The 14,583-nt window shown below is 44.4% G+C and overlaps 1 protein-coding gene across 2 annotated transcripts; it reads right to left on the bottom strand.

Annotated features, from left to right (window-relative positions):
- Positions 1–5,420: 5,420 nt before the first annotated feature.
- Catsper2 (cation channel sperm associated 2) lies at positions 5,421–14,517 on the bottom strand. 2 transcript variants are annotated; one of them, XM_048332954.1, is made up of 9 exons: positions 14,468–14,517; positions 13,263–13,409; positions 11,593–11,766; positions 10,844–10,912; positions 10,139–10,311; positions 8,679–8,834; positions 8,037–8,161; positions 5,829–6,007; positions 5,421–5,626 (listed from the first exon to the last, which is right to left on the bottom strand). In XM_048332954.1, the coding sequence occupies exons 2-9, from the start codon at positions 13,405–13,407 to the stop codon at positions 5,457–5,459; spliced, it is 1,191 nt and encodes a 396-aa protein (XP_048188911.1). In that variant the 5' UTR covers positions 13,408–13,409; positions 14,468–14,517; the 3' UTR covers positions 5,421–5,456. The 2 variants fall into 2 exon arrangements, with proteins under 2 accessions (XP_048188911.1, XP_048188910.1); XM_048332953.1 differs by lacking the exon at positions 14,468–14,517 and having other exon boundaries at positions 13,263–13,652.
- Positions 14,518–14,583: the final 66 nt, after the last annotated feature.

The following is a 14,583-nucleotide window of genomic DNA, read 5'->3' as shown; positions in this document are numbered from 1 at the left end:
AATAAATAAATAAATAAATTTAAAGCCATCATCAACTTTCTATTGTCTTGCAACCTGTTCTTTCTAGAGACTGAACATGAATAGTAACAGCAGGATTTCCTTCAGTCATGGGGCTTGAACTCGGGGCCTAGGCACTGTCACTAAGCTCTTTTGCTCAAGACTAGCTAGCACTCTAACACTTGAGCCACAGCTCTACTTTTAGCTTTTGGTGATTAATTGGAAATATGAGTCTCATAGACTTTCCTGCCCAGGCAGGCTTCGAACTGCAATCCTCAGATCTCAGCCTCCTGAGTAGCTGGGGATACAGGCATGAGCCACCAGTACCTACCACAGAGGAAATTTTAATTAATTCCTATTACTCTCCAAGTGGTGAAATGTAGGGGAAATAATTTTAGGCAGAAAGTTTAAATCACACAATTCTCTGCTTAAACTGACTTATCTTTGGAAGAGGATGCCTAAATCTCTTTTTTGAATGCTGAGGCCATGGGCTATTGTGAGCTTTTCAAATCATAGTTATCCAACATGAGCCTGGGCCCTGCTGCTCAGGTATGAAATACAGCTTTTAAAGAGAAGGAACATGTATAATATGGACTGAGCTGTCCAAATTGAGCCCACATTGTCCTAATTCCCAGCAATTGGACACTATCCTCTTGAGAAATAAGCTCTCATCATAGGAGTTGGGCGTCCCCTGCTGGACAAACCAAGTTTCTGGGTTTTTACAGAGAGGAAACGGGAACATGTACTCAGAATGTGAACAACACGAAAATATGTCCTTTGTAGGATGGGTCTGAATTCTTTTTCTTTCTTTCTTTTCTTTTGTTAGTCCTGGGGCTTGAACTCTGTGCCTGGGGGCTGTCCCTGAGCTCTTCAGCTCAAGGCTAGTGCTCCACCACTTTGAGCCACAGTGCCACTACAGTTTTCTGGTGGTTAATTGGAGATAAGAGTCTCATGAACTTTCCTACCTGGGCTGGCTATGAACCTCGATCTTCAGATCTCACCCTCCTGAGTAGCTAGGCTTATAGGTAGGTGTGAGCCACTGGCACCTGGCAAGGCTGAATTCTTAAGGTCAAGAATAGTGAACAGGAGGGTCAGGAGCTTGGACTTGTGGTAGAGTGCCTGCCTAGCATGTACCAAGCCTTGGGTTCAATTCCTCAGGACCACATACATACACAGGAAAAGCCAGAAGTGGCGCTGTGGCTCAAGTGGTAGAGTGCTGGCCTTGAGCAAAAGGAAGCCAGGGACAGTGCTCAGGCCCTGAGTTCAAGGCCCAGGACTGGCCAAAACAAAACAAAACAAAAAAACAAAAGCAGTGAACAGATCTGGGTGCTGGTGGCTCATGCCTCTAATACTAATCCTAGCTACTCAGGAGGCTGAGATCTGAGGATCAATTCTCTTTATTAGACCTCAGCATCCTCAGATTCCCATGGATCACAATTCAAAGCTAACCTGGGCAGGAAAGTCCATGAGATTCTTATCTCCAAGAAACTACTCAGAAAAAGCGGGAAGTGGCACTGTGGCTCAAATGGTAGAGTGCTAGCTATGAGCAAAAAGAGGATCAGGGTCAGCACCTAGGCCCTAAATTCAAGCTCCAGGACCTACAAAACTAAAAATAAAAAATAGTGAACAGCCATTTCCTCCCCAGTTGTATGTGTTACTCTCATGTATTTAACTTCTGGTCACCATGACTGCCCTAAATACACACCTGCAAAATCCTGCAACTTCTTGCGCTCCTCTAGATTATACTGAAGCATTTCCAGCAACTCAAAATATCGAAACAGAGAATCTCTAGGCCAGACTACACGGTCATCCTGATCCATTTCCATTAGCCCATGCAGATTCTCATGCACAAGAGTCTCCCAGTCCAACTTATCTGTAGGGAAAAAATGTTTCTTAAAAACATTTATCTAGGGGCTGGGGATATGGCCTAGTGGCAAGAGTGCTTGCCTCGTACACATGAGGCCCTGGGTTCGATTCCCCAGCACCATATATACAGAAAATGCCCAGAAGCGGCGCTGTGGCTCAGGTGGCAGAATGCTAGCCTTGAGCAAGAAGCCAGGGACAGTGCTCAGGCCCTGAGTCCTAGCCCCAGGACTGGCCAAAAACAAACAAACAAACAAACATTTATCTAGGGGCTGGGAATATGGCCTAGTGGTAAAGTGCTCTCCTCATGTACATGAAGCCCCGGGTTCAATTCCTCAGCACCACATATATAGAAAAAAGCCGGAAGTGGCGCTGTGGCTCAAGAGGTAGAGTGCTAGCCTTGAGCAAAAGAAGCTAGAGGGCTGGGAATATGGCCTAGAGGCAAGAGTGCTTGCCTCATATACATGAAGCCCTGGGATCGATTTCCCAGCACCGCATACACAGAAAACGGCCAGAAGTGGTGCTGTGGCTCAAGTGGCAGAGTGCTAGCCTTGAGCAAAAAGAAGCCAGGGACAGTGCTCAGCCCCTGAGTCCAAGGACCAGGACTGGCCCCCCAAAAAAGAAAAAAAAAAGCCAGGGACAGTGATCAGGCCCTAAATCCAGCCCCCAGGACTGGCAACAAAAACAAAAACAAATAAATAAAAAACATTTATCTAGGGCTGGGAATGTTGCTTAGTGGTAGAGTGCTCGCCTAGCATGCAGGAAGCCCTGGGTTTGATTCCTCAGCACCACATACACAGAAAAAGCCAGAAGTGGTGCTGTGGGTCAAGAGGTAGAGTGCTAGCCTTGAGCAAAAGCAGCTCAGGGACAGTGCCCATATCCTGAGTTCAAGCCCCATGACCAACAAAAAACAAAACAAAACAAAAAACATTTATCTAGCCAATCTGGAGGTATGGCTCAATTGGTATAGAGCATCAGCCAAGTAAGTATGAAGCCCTTACTTCAAATTGGTACCAGAAAGAAGGAAGGAAGGAAGGAAGGAAGGAAGAAAAAAAAGGAAAAAAGGAAAAAAGGAAAACCAAGAATGAGGGCTGAGGATGTGGCTTAGTGGTAGAGTGCTTGCCTAGCAATGCATGAAGCCCTGGGTTAGATTCCTAAGTACCACATAAACAGAAAAAGCCCGAAGTGTTGTTGTGGCTCAAGTGGTAGAGCACTAGCCTTGAGACAGAGAGGCTCAGGCCCTGAGTTCAAGCTCCAAGCCTGAAAAAAAAAAAAAAAGATTGAGATGTCTCATAGAGGAGCTTTTTTCAATACTGGGATTTGAATTCAGGGCCTTGTGCGAATTAGGCAAGCCACTCTACCAAGTGAGCTACACATCCAGTCCTAGCTGTTTGAATTCAAATGGGAGAAACCTTTTTCCTCACCGGTATTATCAACATTTTTGGATTTTGAAGGTTGACCGTTGGATGATGAAGAGGAAGATGGGCCTGCTTTTTCTTTATCTGGGAATTCCTTTGTTTTTGATGGGGAATCTTCGACATCTTCAGCAGCACTGAGTTTAGACTCTTCTGAAGAAGATTCTGATTCATCCTCTGATATCTTTTGTTGACTAGTTTGTCTGCATATTATAGGAGAAATTTGGGTCTGGAGGCTGGCTTAAACAGGAAGAATGTCTATCTAGCAAGCATGAGGCCCTAAGTTTAAAATGCCTGTATCAGAAAAATGGCTGAATACTTTATTTCTCTTCCTGTTCTCTTATTCATTGCTAAACATTTAGAGTCTAGATCAATTTCATTGAATATCTGTAAATGTTTCCTGTAGCTACTGTAGAAAATTACCATAAATTTTGTTACTTGAAACAAAAAAAATGGGGCTGGCTATATAGCTTAAATGGTACAGCACTTGCCTAGCACATGCTAGGCCCTGAGTTCAATCCTCAGCCTTGAGCAAACAAAACAATGTACTTTTTCATAATTTTGGAGGCCAGAAGTCAGAAACTAAAATGTTGGTGTGACCACATCATCTCTACATATAAAGCATGCAAAATCTCTACATATAAACCATAAAAAAATCTCTTGGTATATGACAGGACAGACACATATGCTTTTTGTTCAGCCGTTCCTGGGGCTTAAACTCAAGTTCTGGGCACTGTTACTGAGCTTTTGTGCTCAAGGCTAGTTCTCTACCACTTTGAGCCACAGCTCCTTGTCCTAATTTTTGATAGTTAATTGGAGATCAGAGTCTTATGGGTTTTCCTACCCAGGATGGCTTTGAACCTTGATCCTCAGACTTCAACCTCTTGAGGATAACAGGTGTGAGCCACCAACAACCAGCCATAGGTTTCCTGTTAGCTCTCACTGGCTGCCCTGGAGTCCATCTGTCTGAATTGATAATTTTATGTGGCTCCAAAAGATGTCATAAATAACCAAATGGCCCTTGGCAGAAAAAGGGTTCTTGATCTCTACAAGGCTTTAGGATATATGGTTCCTTGCCTCTTGTACCTTCTGGTAGCTGCAAACATTCCTCAACTCCTTTGGCTTGTGATTTCATTATTTTAATATCTGTCTCCATCTCTACATCACTCTCTCCTAAGCCAGATGTGTTGTCACACTATGTAATCCCAGCACTCAGGAGACTGGAGCAGACTGATGGTGAGTTTAAGATTAACCTTGGCTGTACAAGGAAGACCCTGTCAAGAAATAAATAAGCCTGCCTGGCGCTGGTGGCTCATGCCTGTAATCCTAGCTTACTCAGGAAGCTGAGTTCTGAGGATCATGGATTGAAGCCAACCTGGGCAGAAAAGCCAGTGAGACTCATATCTCTAATAAACTACTAAAAAAAACTCACACACAAAGAAATCTGGAAGTGGGTCTGTAGCTCATGAGGTAGATTGCTAGCCTTGAACAAAAGACGATGCTCAGAGAAAGTGCCCAGACCCTGAGTTCAAGCCCCAGGACTGGCACAACATAAATAAGTAAATATAAACAAGTGTATTTTAATAAATAAGTGTATTGTTCCTGTGTATTCCATTCAGTACCTTATAAAGATTCTTGTTACTATTATTATTGAATTTAGAGCTTCCTTGAATAATCTAGGATGATCTGATCTCGAGATCATAATGACTCATATCTGCAAAGGCTCTTATTCCAACTAAGATACATGCATAGATTCAAAAGAAATGACATAGACATATAATCTTGGGGCCACCACTGACTGATTACAAAAAAAATCGTCACTGAATTGATAAGATTCTCTCTTAAAGCCAATCTTCATCTTTAAAGATTTCTGCCTTCTCCTCTTTCTGTGTTTCCATCTCAGTTCGTATGTACACTCCTACCTGCTACCCACTTTGGTATGGCTTGATATCTCTGATTTCGAGGGTTGCCTTTGTCGCCTGTTAACAAAGAAAACAATTGGAACAAAGGAAGAGTAAAGAAAGCTATACTTAAGCATAAGCACAAAAAGCAGAGGAAAACAAAAGTATTCAGATCATCAAGTGAAGAAGAATGAATGGGAGAAATAAATGGAAGTGAATAGGTGAAAAGGAATATAGCCCCCATAGTAGATGGAAAAAAGTAAGGTCATAAGATCAAAGTTTAGAAATGGAGTATTAAGGTCAGAAATCCCTTGAAAAACAGGATTAGGCTTAAACACATGGAAGCAGACCTCTGGATAATTTGACGCTTGAATATGTCAGCTTTGTGCTGAACCTCCAGATGAGTCATCTCCTCATTCAGTTCATTCCGGATATTCTGGAAGTTAGTAACTGCCCAAAAGGGCCATTAAAAGTTGGGAGATGGTGGTGACCTAGGAAGAAAGCTCGGGTGGAGGAAAACCAAGTGAAATATCCATCCCAACATTCAAGCCTTCTGCTACACTGGATTCTCCACCAATAATCTACCAGTTCCAGCTGCCCAATACATTTCCCAGCTATCCCTGAAAGCAAGTTGCACCTTCTGTCCTCTTACCCATCATGGCCACTATGATATTTCGAAATATAATGGAGCCAAGCAACAGCCAAAGGATGACATAGATGCTGCTGATGAGGCGGCTGGATTGAGGAACCTTCCAGATATCCTGAAGAACTGCATACCAATGATCCAAGGTGAAGAGAATGAACACTGTCACTACGGAATTTGGCAGGTCTCTAAAGAAAAAAGTGTATGAGCAGATAGAAGCAGAGATCTAAATGCCTCAGAAAAACTATCAATTCTTATTTTCCAAGCAACCCGAGAGTATTTCTTTGTGTTTTTTTTTTTTCCTGATTTTGGCTTCTTCAAAATTTTTTTAGTGAATCATTCTTAAGTAAAACTTGTTTTTAAGTTTTCCTTTATCAAGAATAACCTATGAATACCTATTATTATTTCATTAGTCCTGGGACCTAGTAAGTACTCAGTAAATATATATGTGTGTGTGTGTGTGTGTGTGTGTGTGTGTGTGTGTGTATACATATATTGACTTTTTTTTTGTCCCTTGTGGGGCTTGAACTCTGGGCCTGGGCACTATCCCTGAGCTCTTCAGCTCAAGGCTAGTGCCCTACCACTCTGAACCACAGCACCACTTCTGTTTTTTTCGGATGGTTAATTGGAAATAAGAGTCTCACAGGGACTTTTCTGCCCCAGCTGCCTTCGAACCCTGATCCTCAGATCAAGCCTACTGAGTAGCTAGGATTATAAGCGTGAGCCACTGGCACCCGGCTTGACTGAATTTTATTTTGTTTTTTGCCAGTCCTGGGGCTTGGACTCAGGTCCTGAGCACCGTCCCTGGCTTCTTTTTTTGCTCAAGGCTAGCACTCTGCTCAAGGCTAGCACTCTACCTCTTGAGCCACAGCACAGCCCTTCTCTATATATGGGGTGCTAAGGAATCAAACCCAGGGCTTTATGTATATAAGACAAGCACTCTTGCCACTAGGCCATATTCCCAGCCCTTGACTGAATTTTAATATGCTGAATGAGAGGCGGGAGGCATGGCTTAAGTGGTAGAGTACCCGTTTAGAAAGCATAATGCCCAGATGGGAACATGGCTTAGTGGTAGAGTGCTTGCATAGCATGCATGAAGCCCTGGGTTCAATTCCTCAATACCACATAAACAAAAAAAAGCCGGAAGTGGAGCTCTGGCTTAAGAGGTACAGTGCTAGCCTTGAGCAAAAAGAAACTCAGGGACAGTACCCAGGCCCTAAGTTCAAGCCCCAGGACTAGGGCGGGGGTGGGGGGGTGGGGAGAGCATAATGCCCTGAGTTTAAATGTCAGTACTATAAAAAACATTAATAATGATAATAATTAATACACTGGGCACAGTGGTTTATGCTTATAATACTAGCTACTTGAGAGACAAAGATTAGTAAGACAATGGTTTAAGACTAGCAAGGGAGCTGGGTGCCAGTAGCTTACACCTGTAATCCCAGCTACTCAGGAGGCTGGGATCTGAGGATCCAGGTTCAAAGCCAGGCTGGGCAGAAAAGTCCATGAGACTCTTAGCTCCAAAAAACTACTCAGAAAAGCTGGAAGTAGCATTGTGGCTCAAGTGGTAGAGCACTCGCCTTGAGCAAAAGAAACTCAGGGGTAGTGCCCAAGATGACAGTTCAAGCCTGAGGATGGCATAAAAAAAAAAAGAAGACAAAGAAGAAGAAGGAGAAGGAGGGGGAGGGGGAGGAAGAATAGGAGGAGAAAGAGGAGGAGGAGGAGGAGGAGGAGGAGGAGGAGGAGGAGGAGGAGGAGGAGGAGGGAGAAGAATTGACTCATATAAATCAGGGGTTAACTAGTAAAGTATACTGCATTTAAAGATGATTGATGAGAAAATGTTTGAGTTTGTAAATTCCCTCCAAAAAACAACTAGCTGAACTACTCTCAAGATCAGAGTAATACTAATTATTGTTCTTTTCTCTGTCTCCTTTTTGTGTTCTACTCCTGTTTTTTTTTACAATCCAGTTGCCGGGAACATGGCAAGAAATTTGGTAGATGATAGGAAAGATATGTATGCCTCTTATCGGCTGTCTGTGGCCTATCTGCCTATGTTGACAATTTTGTATGGCCCGAGAGTGATGTTATAAACATCCAAATGCCCTTTGGCAGAAAAAAGGTTCCCATCCCCACTAGACTATCCTTCTCAGTACAGTGTGTAACCCAAATTATCTCCCCTCACCCACGCTTTATCTAGGATTCCCCAGCCAAGCTTACGAGAAGTACATGTTGTACTCTAGGTCCTCACGAGTTGAACGGCTGTATTCTTCAAAGAAATAGACACCAGTCACAGCAAAAATGTAGAAGAAGATGAGCATCAACATCAAGAGGAAGGTCATGCTCTATAGGATATAACTCAAGTCAGAGGTGGGCCACACTAGGCTGATTTCCACCAACAGCCCAGTTAAGCCCATTTGGCCGTGTGGCATTACACGCTGATTTCCACTTGGGAGCCTGGTCATTTTTAAACCACAGAAGTAGCCAGGCACGGGTGGCTCCTGCCTGTCATCCCAGCTACCCAGGAGGCTGAGATCTGAGGATCGTGGTTCAAATCCAGTCCAGGCAGGAAAAGTCCATGAGACTCTTTCTCCAATTAACCACCAGGAAACATAAGTGAAGCTGTAGCTCAAGTGGTAGAATACTAGCCCTGAGCAAAAGAGCTCAGGGACAGCACCCAGACCCTGAGTTCAAGCCCAGGAGTCACATACACAAAGAGTTTATCCCCAACCCTTCTCATTTAATATTGCACGGGACCTTTGGCTTTCCATGAGCGGCACAAACTAGTTTTATGTTAAATGTTAACCCCCTAACATACTTATGTACCTGGTCCCCTTGCTTTAGCTGTAATAGTGAAATCACCTTAAGGGCCCTGACGAGGGCCAAAATAATAACTCGGATCTGACGAAATCGTGCAAAGAGTTTGAGAGACCTCAACACTCGGAAGATCCTCAACAACTGGAGCCACACAGACTGGCCTGAAACTCCTGACAACACCACAATTTCAGGAAGCAAGGACTGTAGGGAAACATACAGATTGAAGTTAAACTACATTTTCGACATATCTAGATATAAAAAGGGGGTGAAACTAGTACTTATTTCACTGAGATGTTGTGGAATACAAATTAGGTAAGACATGCAAAATGCTTGAGATAGTGAGTCACACTAAATCATGCTAAACTGGTAGATTTTTACTTTGCTCTTAACACCAAATCCTGCAATTACTGACTTTCAGTTGTAGAAAAAAAAGAAAACAGAAACAAAAACAAATAAGGCTAGGTGCCGGTGGCTCGTACCTGTAATCCTAGCTACTCAGGAGGCTGAGATTGTGGATTCGTGGTTCGAAGGATTGTGGTTCTAAGTCAGCCTGGACAGTAAAGCTCATAAGACTCACATCTCCAATTAATCACCAAAAAAGATGGAAGTGGAAGGCTGGGGATGTGGCTTAGCAGTAGAGTGCTTGCCTAGCAATGCATGAAGCCCTGGGTTCCATTCTTCAGTACCACATAAACAGAAAAAGCCCGCTATGGCCCTGTGTCTCAAGTAGAGTGCTAGCCTTGAACACAAAGAGGGTCAGGGACAGAGCCCAGGCCCTGAGTTCAAGCCCCAGGACTTGTAAAAAAAAAAAAAAGAAAGAAAAGAAAAAGAGAAGATGGAAGTGGAGCTGTGGCTCAAGTGGTAGTGCATTGAGCAAAAACATCTGAGGGACAGTGCCCAGGACTTGAGTTCAAGCCCCCAGGACAGGCACAGGCACAGGCACACACACACACAATCACATAAGGAAACTAGGAAATGTTTTGTGTTTTTTTTTTGTTTCGTGTTTGTTTTTTTGTTTTTTGCCAGTTCTGGGCCTTGGACTCAGGGCCTGAGCACTGTCCCTGGCTTCTTTTTGCTCAAGGCTAGCACTCTGCCACTTGAGTCACTGCGCCATTTCTGGCCATTTTCAGTATATGTGGTGCTGGGGAATCGAACCCAGGGCTTCAAGTATATGAGGCAAGCGCTCTTGCCACTAGGCCATATCCCCAGCCCCTCGTGTTTTTTTTTTCTTCCCCAGTCCTGGGGCTTGAACTCAGGGCCTGAGCACTGTCCCTGGCTTCTTTTTGCTCAAGGCTACTAGCACTGTACCACTTAGTTACAGCACCACTTCTGGCTTTTTTTTTTTCTCTCTCTCTCTATATATATGGTACGAAGGAATCGAACCCAGGGCTTCATGTATATGAGGCAATCACTCTACCACTATGTGTTTCTTTTTTCTTGTTATTTTATCTACTTAGTGACATAGTTAACCCCTCCTAATTAATCCTTAAGGTATCTATCCTTACCAACATGGTAACAAAAAAGTCAAAGACATTCCAGCCATTCTTCCAGAAGAGGGAAAAGCTGGAAAGCCATGTAAGAAGGATCTCCACGATGAAAATAAACAAGATAAACCAAGATGTCACCTCCAAAGACAGCTTTAATGGCCACAGTTTGGTATTTGCAGATTCCAATAATTCTGTGAGTTCAGAGAAAAGGGGGAATAAAATTTAAGGAGTGAGAAGCTGAACGATGGAGAATGATTATTTATAAGCAAACCACAGTTATGTCTACAGTCTGGCATTTTGTTGGCTAATTGTAGAAGGAGTCTCTCAGACTTTTGTGCCCAGGTTGGCTTCAAATCTTGTTCCTTCAAGTCTCAGCCTTGGTTCCCCGTTCACTAGGGATTCTTGGAGATGTTCCAAAGGTTTGGGATGTTAAAGATAATGAATAGAGTGTACTTTAATTTCTGTTTTTATCCATGTACAATTTGAGGCAAGCACTCTACCACTATCCCATATTCCCAGCCTACTCAGTACCTACTATATAGTACTGGGGAGCTTTCCAAATGTTTCTAGACAGATCTTAGCAGTTGCACAAACCCTACTCCAAAGGGCTCATTATAATTATCCCCATTACAATTCAGATGATATTTAAAATACAAAATGATCAATTCAGAAAAACTATCTCCCATTCACTTCCACTTTCACTCACTCAATGTCAGTTCTTACCTATTTCAACCATCAGTACAATTGTGTTCAAAAAAATAGTGAAAATCATGAAATTCGTGAAGAAAGTACCTGGTTTTTTTCTCCTTAAGGAAACATAAACAGTAGGGTTCTTTTTCTTTTTCTTTTTTTTTGCCAAACCTGGGGCTGAGACTCAGGGCCTGAGCACTGTCCCTGGCTTCTTTTTGCTCAAGGCTAGTACTCTACCCCTTAAGCCACAGTGCCACTTCTGGCACTGAGGGTTTCATGCATGCTAGGCCAGCACTCTACCACTAAGCCACATTGCCAGCCCAATAGTAGGGTTTTTTTTCTAACGTAGGTAGGTAATATAATAAGGACATGAGCTGTGAGAATTCAAAGACAAGGGAATATGGGGAAGAAAAAATAAGTCGATAGGTAGATGGACAGCCATGGATAAAAATGACATAACAAAATAGATTCTTATTTTTTAATTAATTTTATTTTTTTATTTGATTATGTGGTACTAAGGAATTGAACCCAGGGCCTCATGCATGGTAGGCAAGCACTCTACCAGTAAGTCACATTCCCAGCCCCTGAAATAGATTATTTATAGAGATGAGAAACAGAGCAATGAGATGTTCATTGTTTTGAGAAGTGGGGAAGGGAAGCAGCTAGAGTGGTAAAGAGGTCAAGATTGACTGGAATACACTGTAAATATGTGTGGAAAGGTAACAGTAAAATCCCCCCACTGAAATATATATATATATACACACACACACATTAAAGGATACTTTCAATAATCCATCCTGCCCATAAGGAAAGGGGCGGCTTCTTACCACAGCGCACATGAAACCTGCTCAACATTCTCTGGGCTTGGGAAATATGTCCTATATGTCTAGGCTTTATGGAGAAGCGCACAAGCTGGTGTTGGTCTCCCAACATAAGTTTCTTTTGAAGGGAAGGATCTGTAAAAAATGACAGGGTCAGTGTGCTCCTATATTCCTAGCTACTTAGTAGGCAGAGATGGGAGGATCACAGTATGAAGCTCGCCTAATTAACTCGAGACTCTGAAAAGCAAAAAGCAAAAGGACTTGGGAGTGGGGGCTCAAAAGGTAGAGCACAGCATTGAGGCCCTGTTAAATCCCCAATGCTGTGAAAAAATGAAAGAGGTTGAGGATTGTGGACAAACATAAAGAAAAGTTCTAATGCTTCTAATCATACCTGTTCAGGAGGCTGAGATCTGAGGATTGTGCTTCAGAGCCAGCCCCAAATTAAACACCCCAAAACTGGCAGTGGAGCTGTGCCTTAAGTGGACCGTTAGACCTGTGCAAAAAAAGCTCTGGGACAGTGGCCAGACCCTAAGCTTAAGCCTCACTCCCAAGACTGGCACAAAAACAAACAACAACATGAAGTTACCAGCTTGGTGGTAGAGTGCTTGCCTAGCATGCATGAAGCCCTGGGTTTGATTCCTTAGTATCACATAAACAGAAGAAGTCGGAAGTGGCACAGCCTTGAGCAAATGCTCCAGGACAGTGCCCAAGCCCTGAGTTCAAGCCCCAGGACTGGCAAAAAAAAAAAAAAAAGTTACTTGGGTATTATGAACAGCAAGTAGAATTGAGGCCAAGAATACTGGAGAGAGAGGCTGGAAATATGGCCTAGTGGTAAAGTGCTCGACTCGTACACATGAAGCCCTAAGTTCGATTCCCTCAGCACCACATACATAGAAAAGGCCAGAAGTGGCGCTGTGGCTCAAGTGGCAGAGTGCTAGCCTTGAGCAAAAAGAAGCCAGGGACAGTGCTCAGGCCCTGAGTTCAAGCCCCAGGTCTGGCAACAAAAACAAAACCAAACAAAAGAATACTGGAGAAATAATGGCTGCTCTAAAACAAAGGTTTGCCTTCTATCTGCTTCTTTCTCACAGTATCTAAGAATCCTGCTATACTTTGGAGAGGTAATATACACAACCTTCAAAGGTGTTTGGTTTTTTTTTTTTTGGTGGCTCTCCTGGGGCTTGGATTCAGGGCCTGGGCTTCTTTTGCTTTCCCAACTTTCTTTTGCTAAGAGCTAATGCTCTACCACTTGAGCAATAGCTCCACTTCCCTTTTTCTTGGGGGGGGGGGGAGGGTAGTGAGAAGCTCATGGACTTTCCTGCTCCGGCAGACTTCAAAGCACAAATCTCAGATCTCAGCCTCCCGAGTAGCTAGGATTACAGGTGTGAGCCAGGCACCTACCTGGCTCAATCTTCAAGTTTTAAGAATCTTTGATAGAAACTTTTTCAAGTCAGATGAGACTTGCTCAAATCATATCCATAGATTGAAAAGGGACTACTTCTTGGATTCAGAGCGTTTTACTGATAAAGCCCTGGATTGGTTTGGCATAGCCTCCCAAACAGCCACCAAATCACCCCAAGACTTCTGTTCTTCAGAGAATGTCTTAAACTTAGTGTAATGAACAGGCTGCTGACCAAGTATCTCCCGAAGAGTGTGGCGTGGCACAGCTTGGCTCAAGCCTTGCAAATGCTCGATTAGAGAGAAAGTATCGATAAGCTTCGAACGAATGGCATCACCTCTGGGCAGGGGCAAATGCCCTGCTTGTTGAAAAGCATCCATATCTGGTAGGAAAACAAAAGAGTCAAAGGTTATTTCATTCTTAGAATTGCACCAGGAGTAGAGGGCTGTCATTTTTCCCCATCCTCTCTGCCTTTGAATCCTTAGGAAGCCCCTATCTAAGGAACTATTCAACAAATACTGAAGTACAAGGGGTTTCAAAAGAAGGTATTGTTCAGTTGACCAAGTGTCTAGGCACATTCATTCTCCAATGACATTTCTAGTTAAAAAACCCATTTTAGCCAGGCATCAGTGGCTCAAAGTCTGTGATCCTGGCTACTCAGGAGGCTGAGATCTGAGGATCACTGTTCGGAGCTAGCAAGGGTAGGAAAAAAATCCAAGAGACTCTCAACTCCTAATAGCCAGCAAAAAGTCAGAAGTGGAGGTGTGGCTCAAGTGGTAGAGCTCCAGCTTTGAGACAAAGTGAAAGCTCAAGGTCTTGAGTTCAAGCCCCAATACCAACATCCTCCCCCCCTAAAAAGAACAGTAAAGGTTTAAAGAATTTTCTCAAGGGGCTGGGAATGTGGCTTATTGGTGGAGTGCTTGGTCTAGCATGTACGAAGCCCTGGGTTCCATTCCTCAGCACCACATGCACAGAAAAGGCCAGAAATGGCGCTGTGGCTCAAGAGGTAGAGTGCTAGCCTTGAGCAAAAAGAAGCCAGGGACAGTGCTCAGGCTCTGAGTTCAATCCCCAGGACTGGCAAAAAAAAAATTATACACACACACACCCTCGCCCTGCCCTCCCCCCGCCCCCCCCCCTCCGCCGCCTCCAATGACATTCCCACTTGGGGGCCTCACCTCAGCCCCAGCTCCCTCCCGCCCACTCAGCCCTGACTTCGCTCCTCACTGCCTCAGGCTCCGACGCCGCCCCCCCCCGCCCCCCCCCCACCCCCGGGGCTCGGCTAGGCTCCCCACCCCACAAGACAAGCTCAGAGAGAAGGGGCGCGCTTCGGGCCTCGCCGCGCTCCCCTTCCCGCCACCCCCTCAGGACTCCCCTCAGGGCAGAGGGCCCGGCCCAGCCGCCACTCCACCCCCCCACCCCCCCACGCCGCAGCCCCCAGACCCCGAGGTTTAGCCCAGCGACGCTCCGCGCTGACGCCGTCTAAGCCCCGCCCCGCGCGCTGGACCACTCGGCAGTTACCAACTGGTCCCGCCTCCTGACGTCGTCTCGAGGCAGCC

This window comes from Perognathus longimembris, chromosome 23 (assembly GCF_023159225.1).
Source record: "Perognathus longimembris pacificus isolate PPM17 chromosome 23, ASM2315922v1, whole genome shotgun sequence".
In the NCBI taxonomy this organism is placed as follows: Eukaryota; Metazoa; Chordata; class Mammalia; order Rodentia; family Heteromyidae; genus Perognathus; species Perognathus longimembris.
Note: the sequence above shows the minus strand (reverse complement) of the source record. Positions and strands in the feature narration are given on the sequence as shown.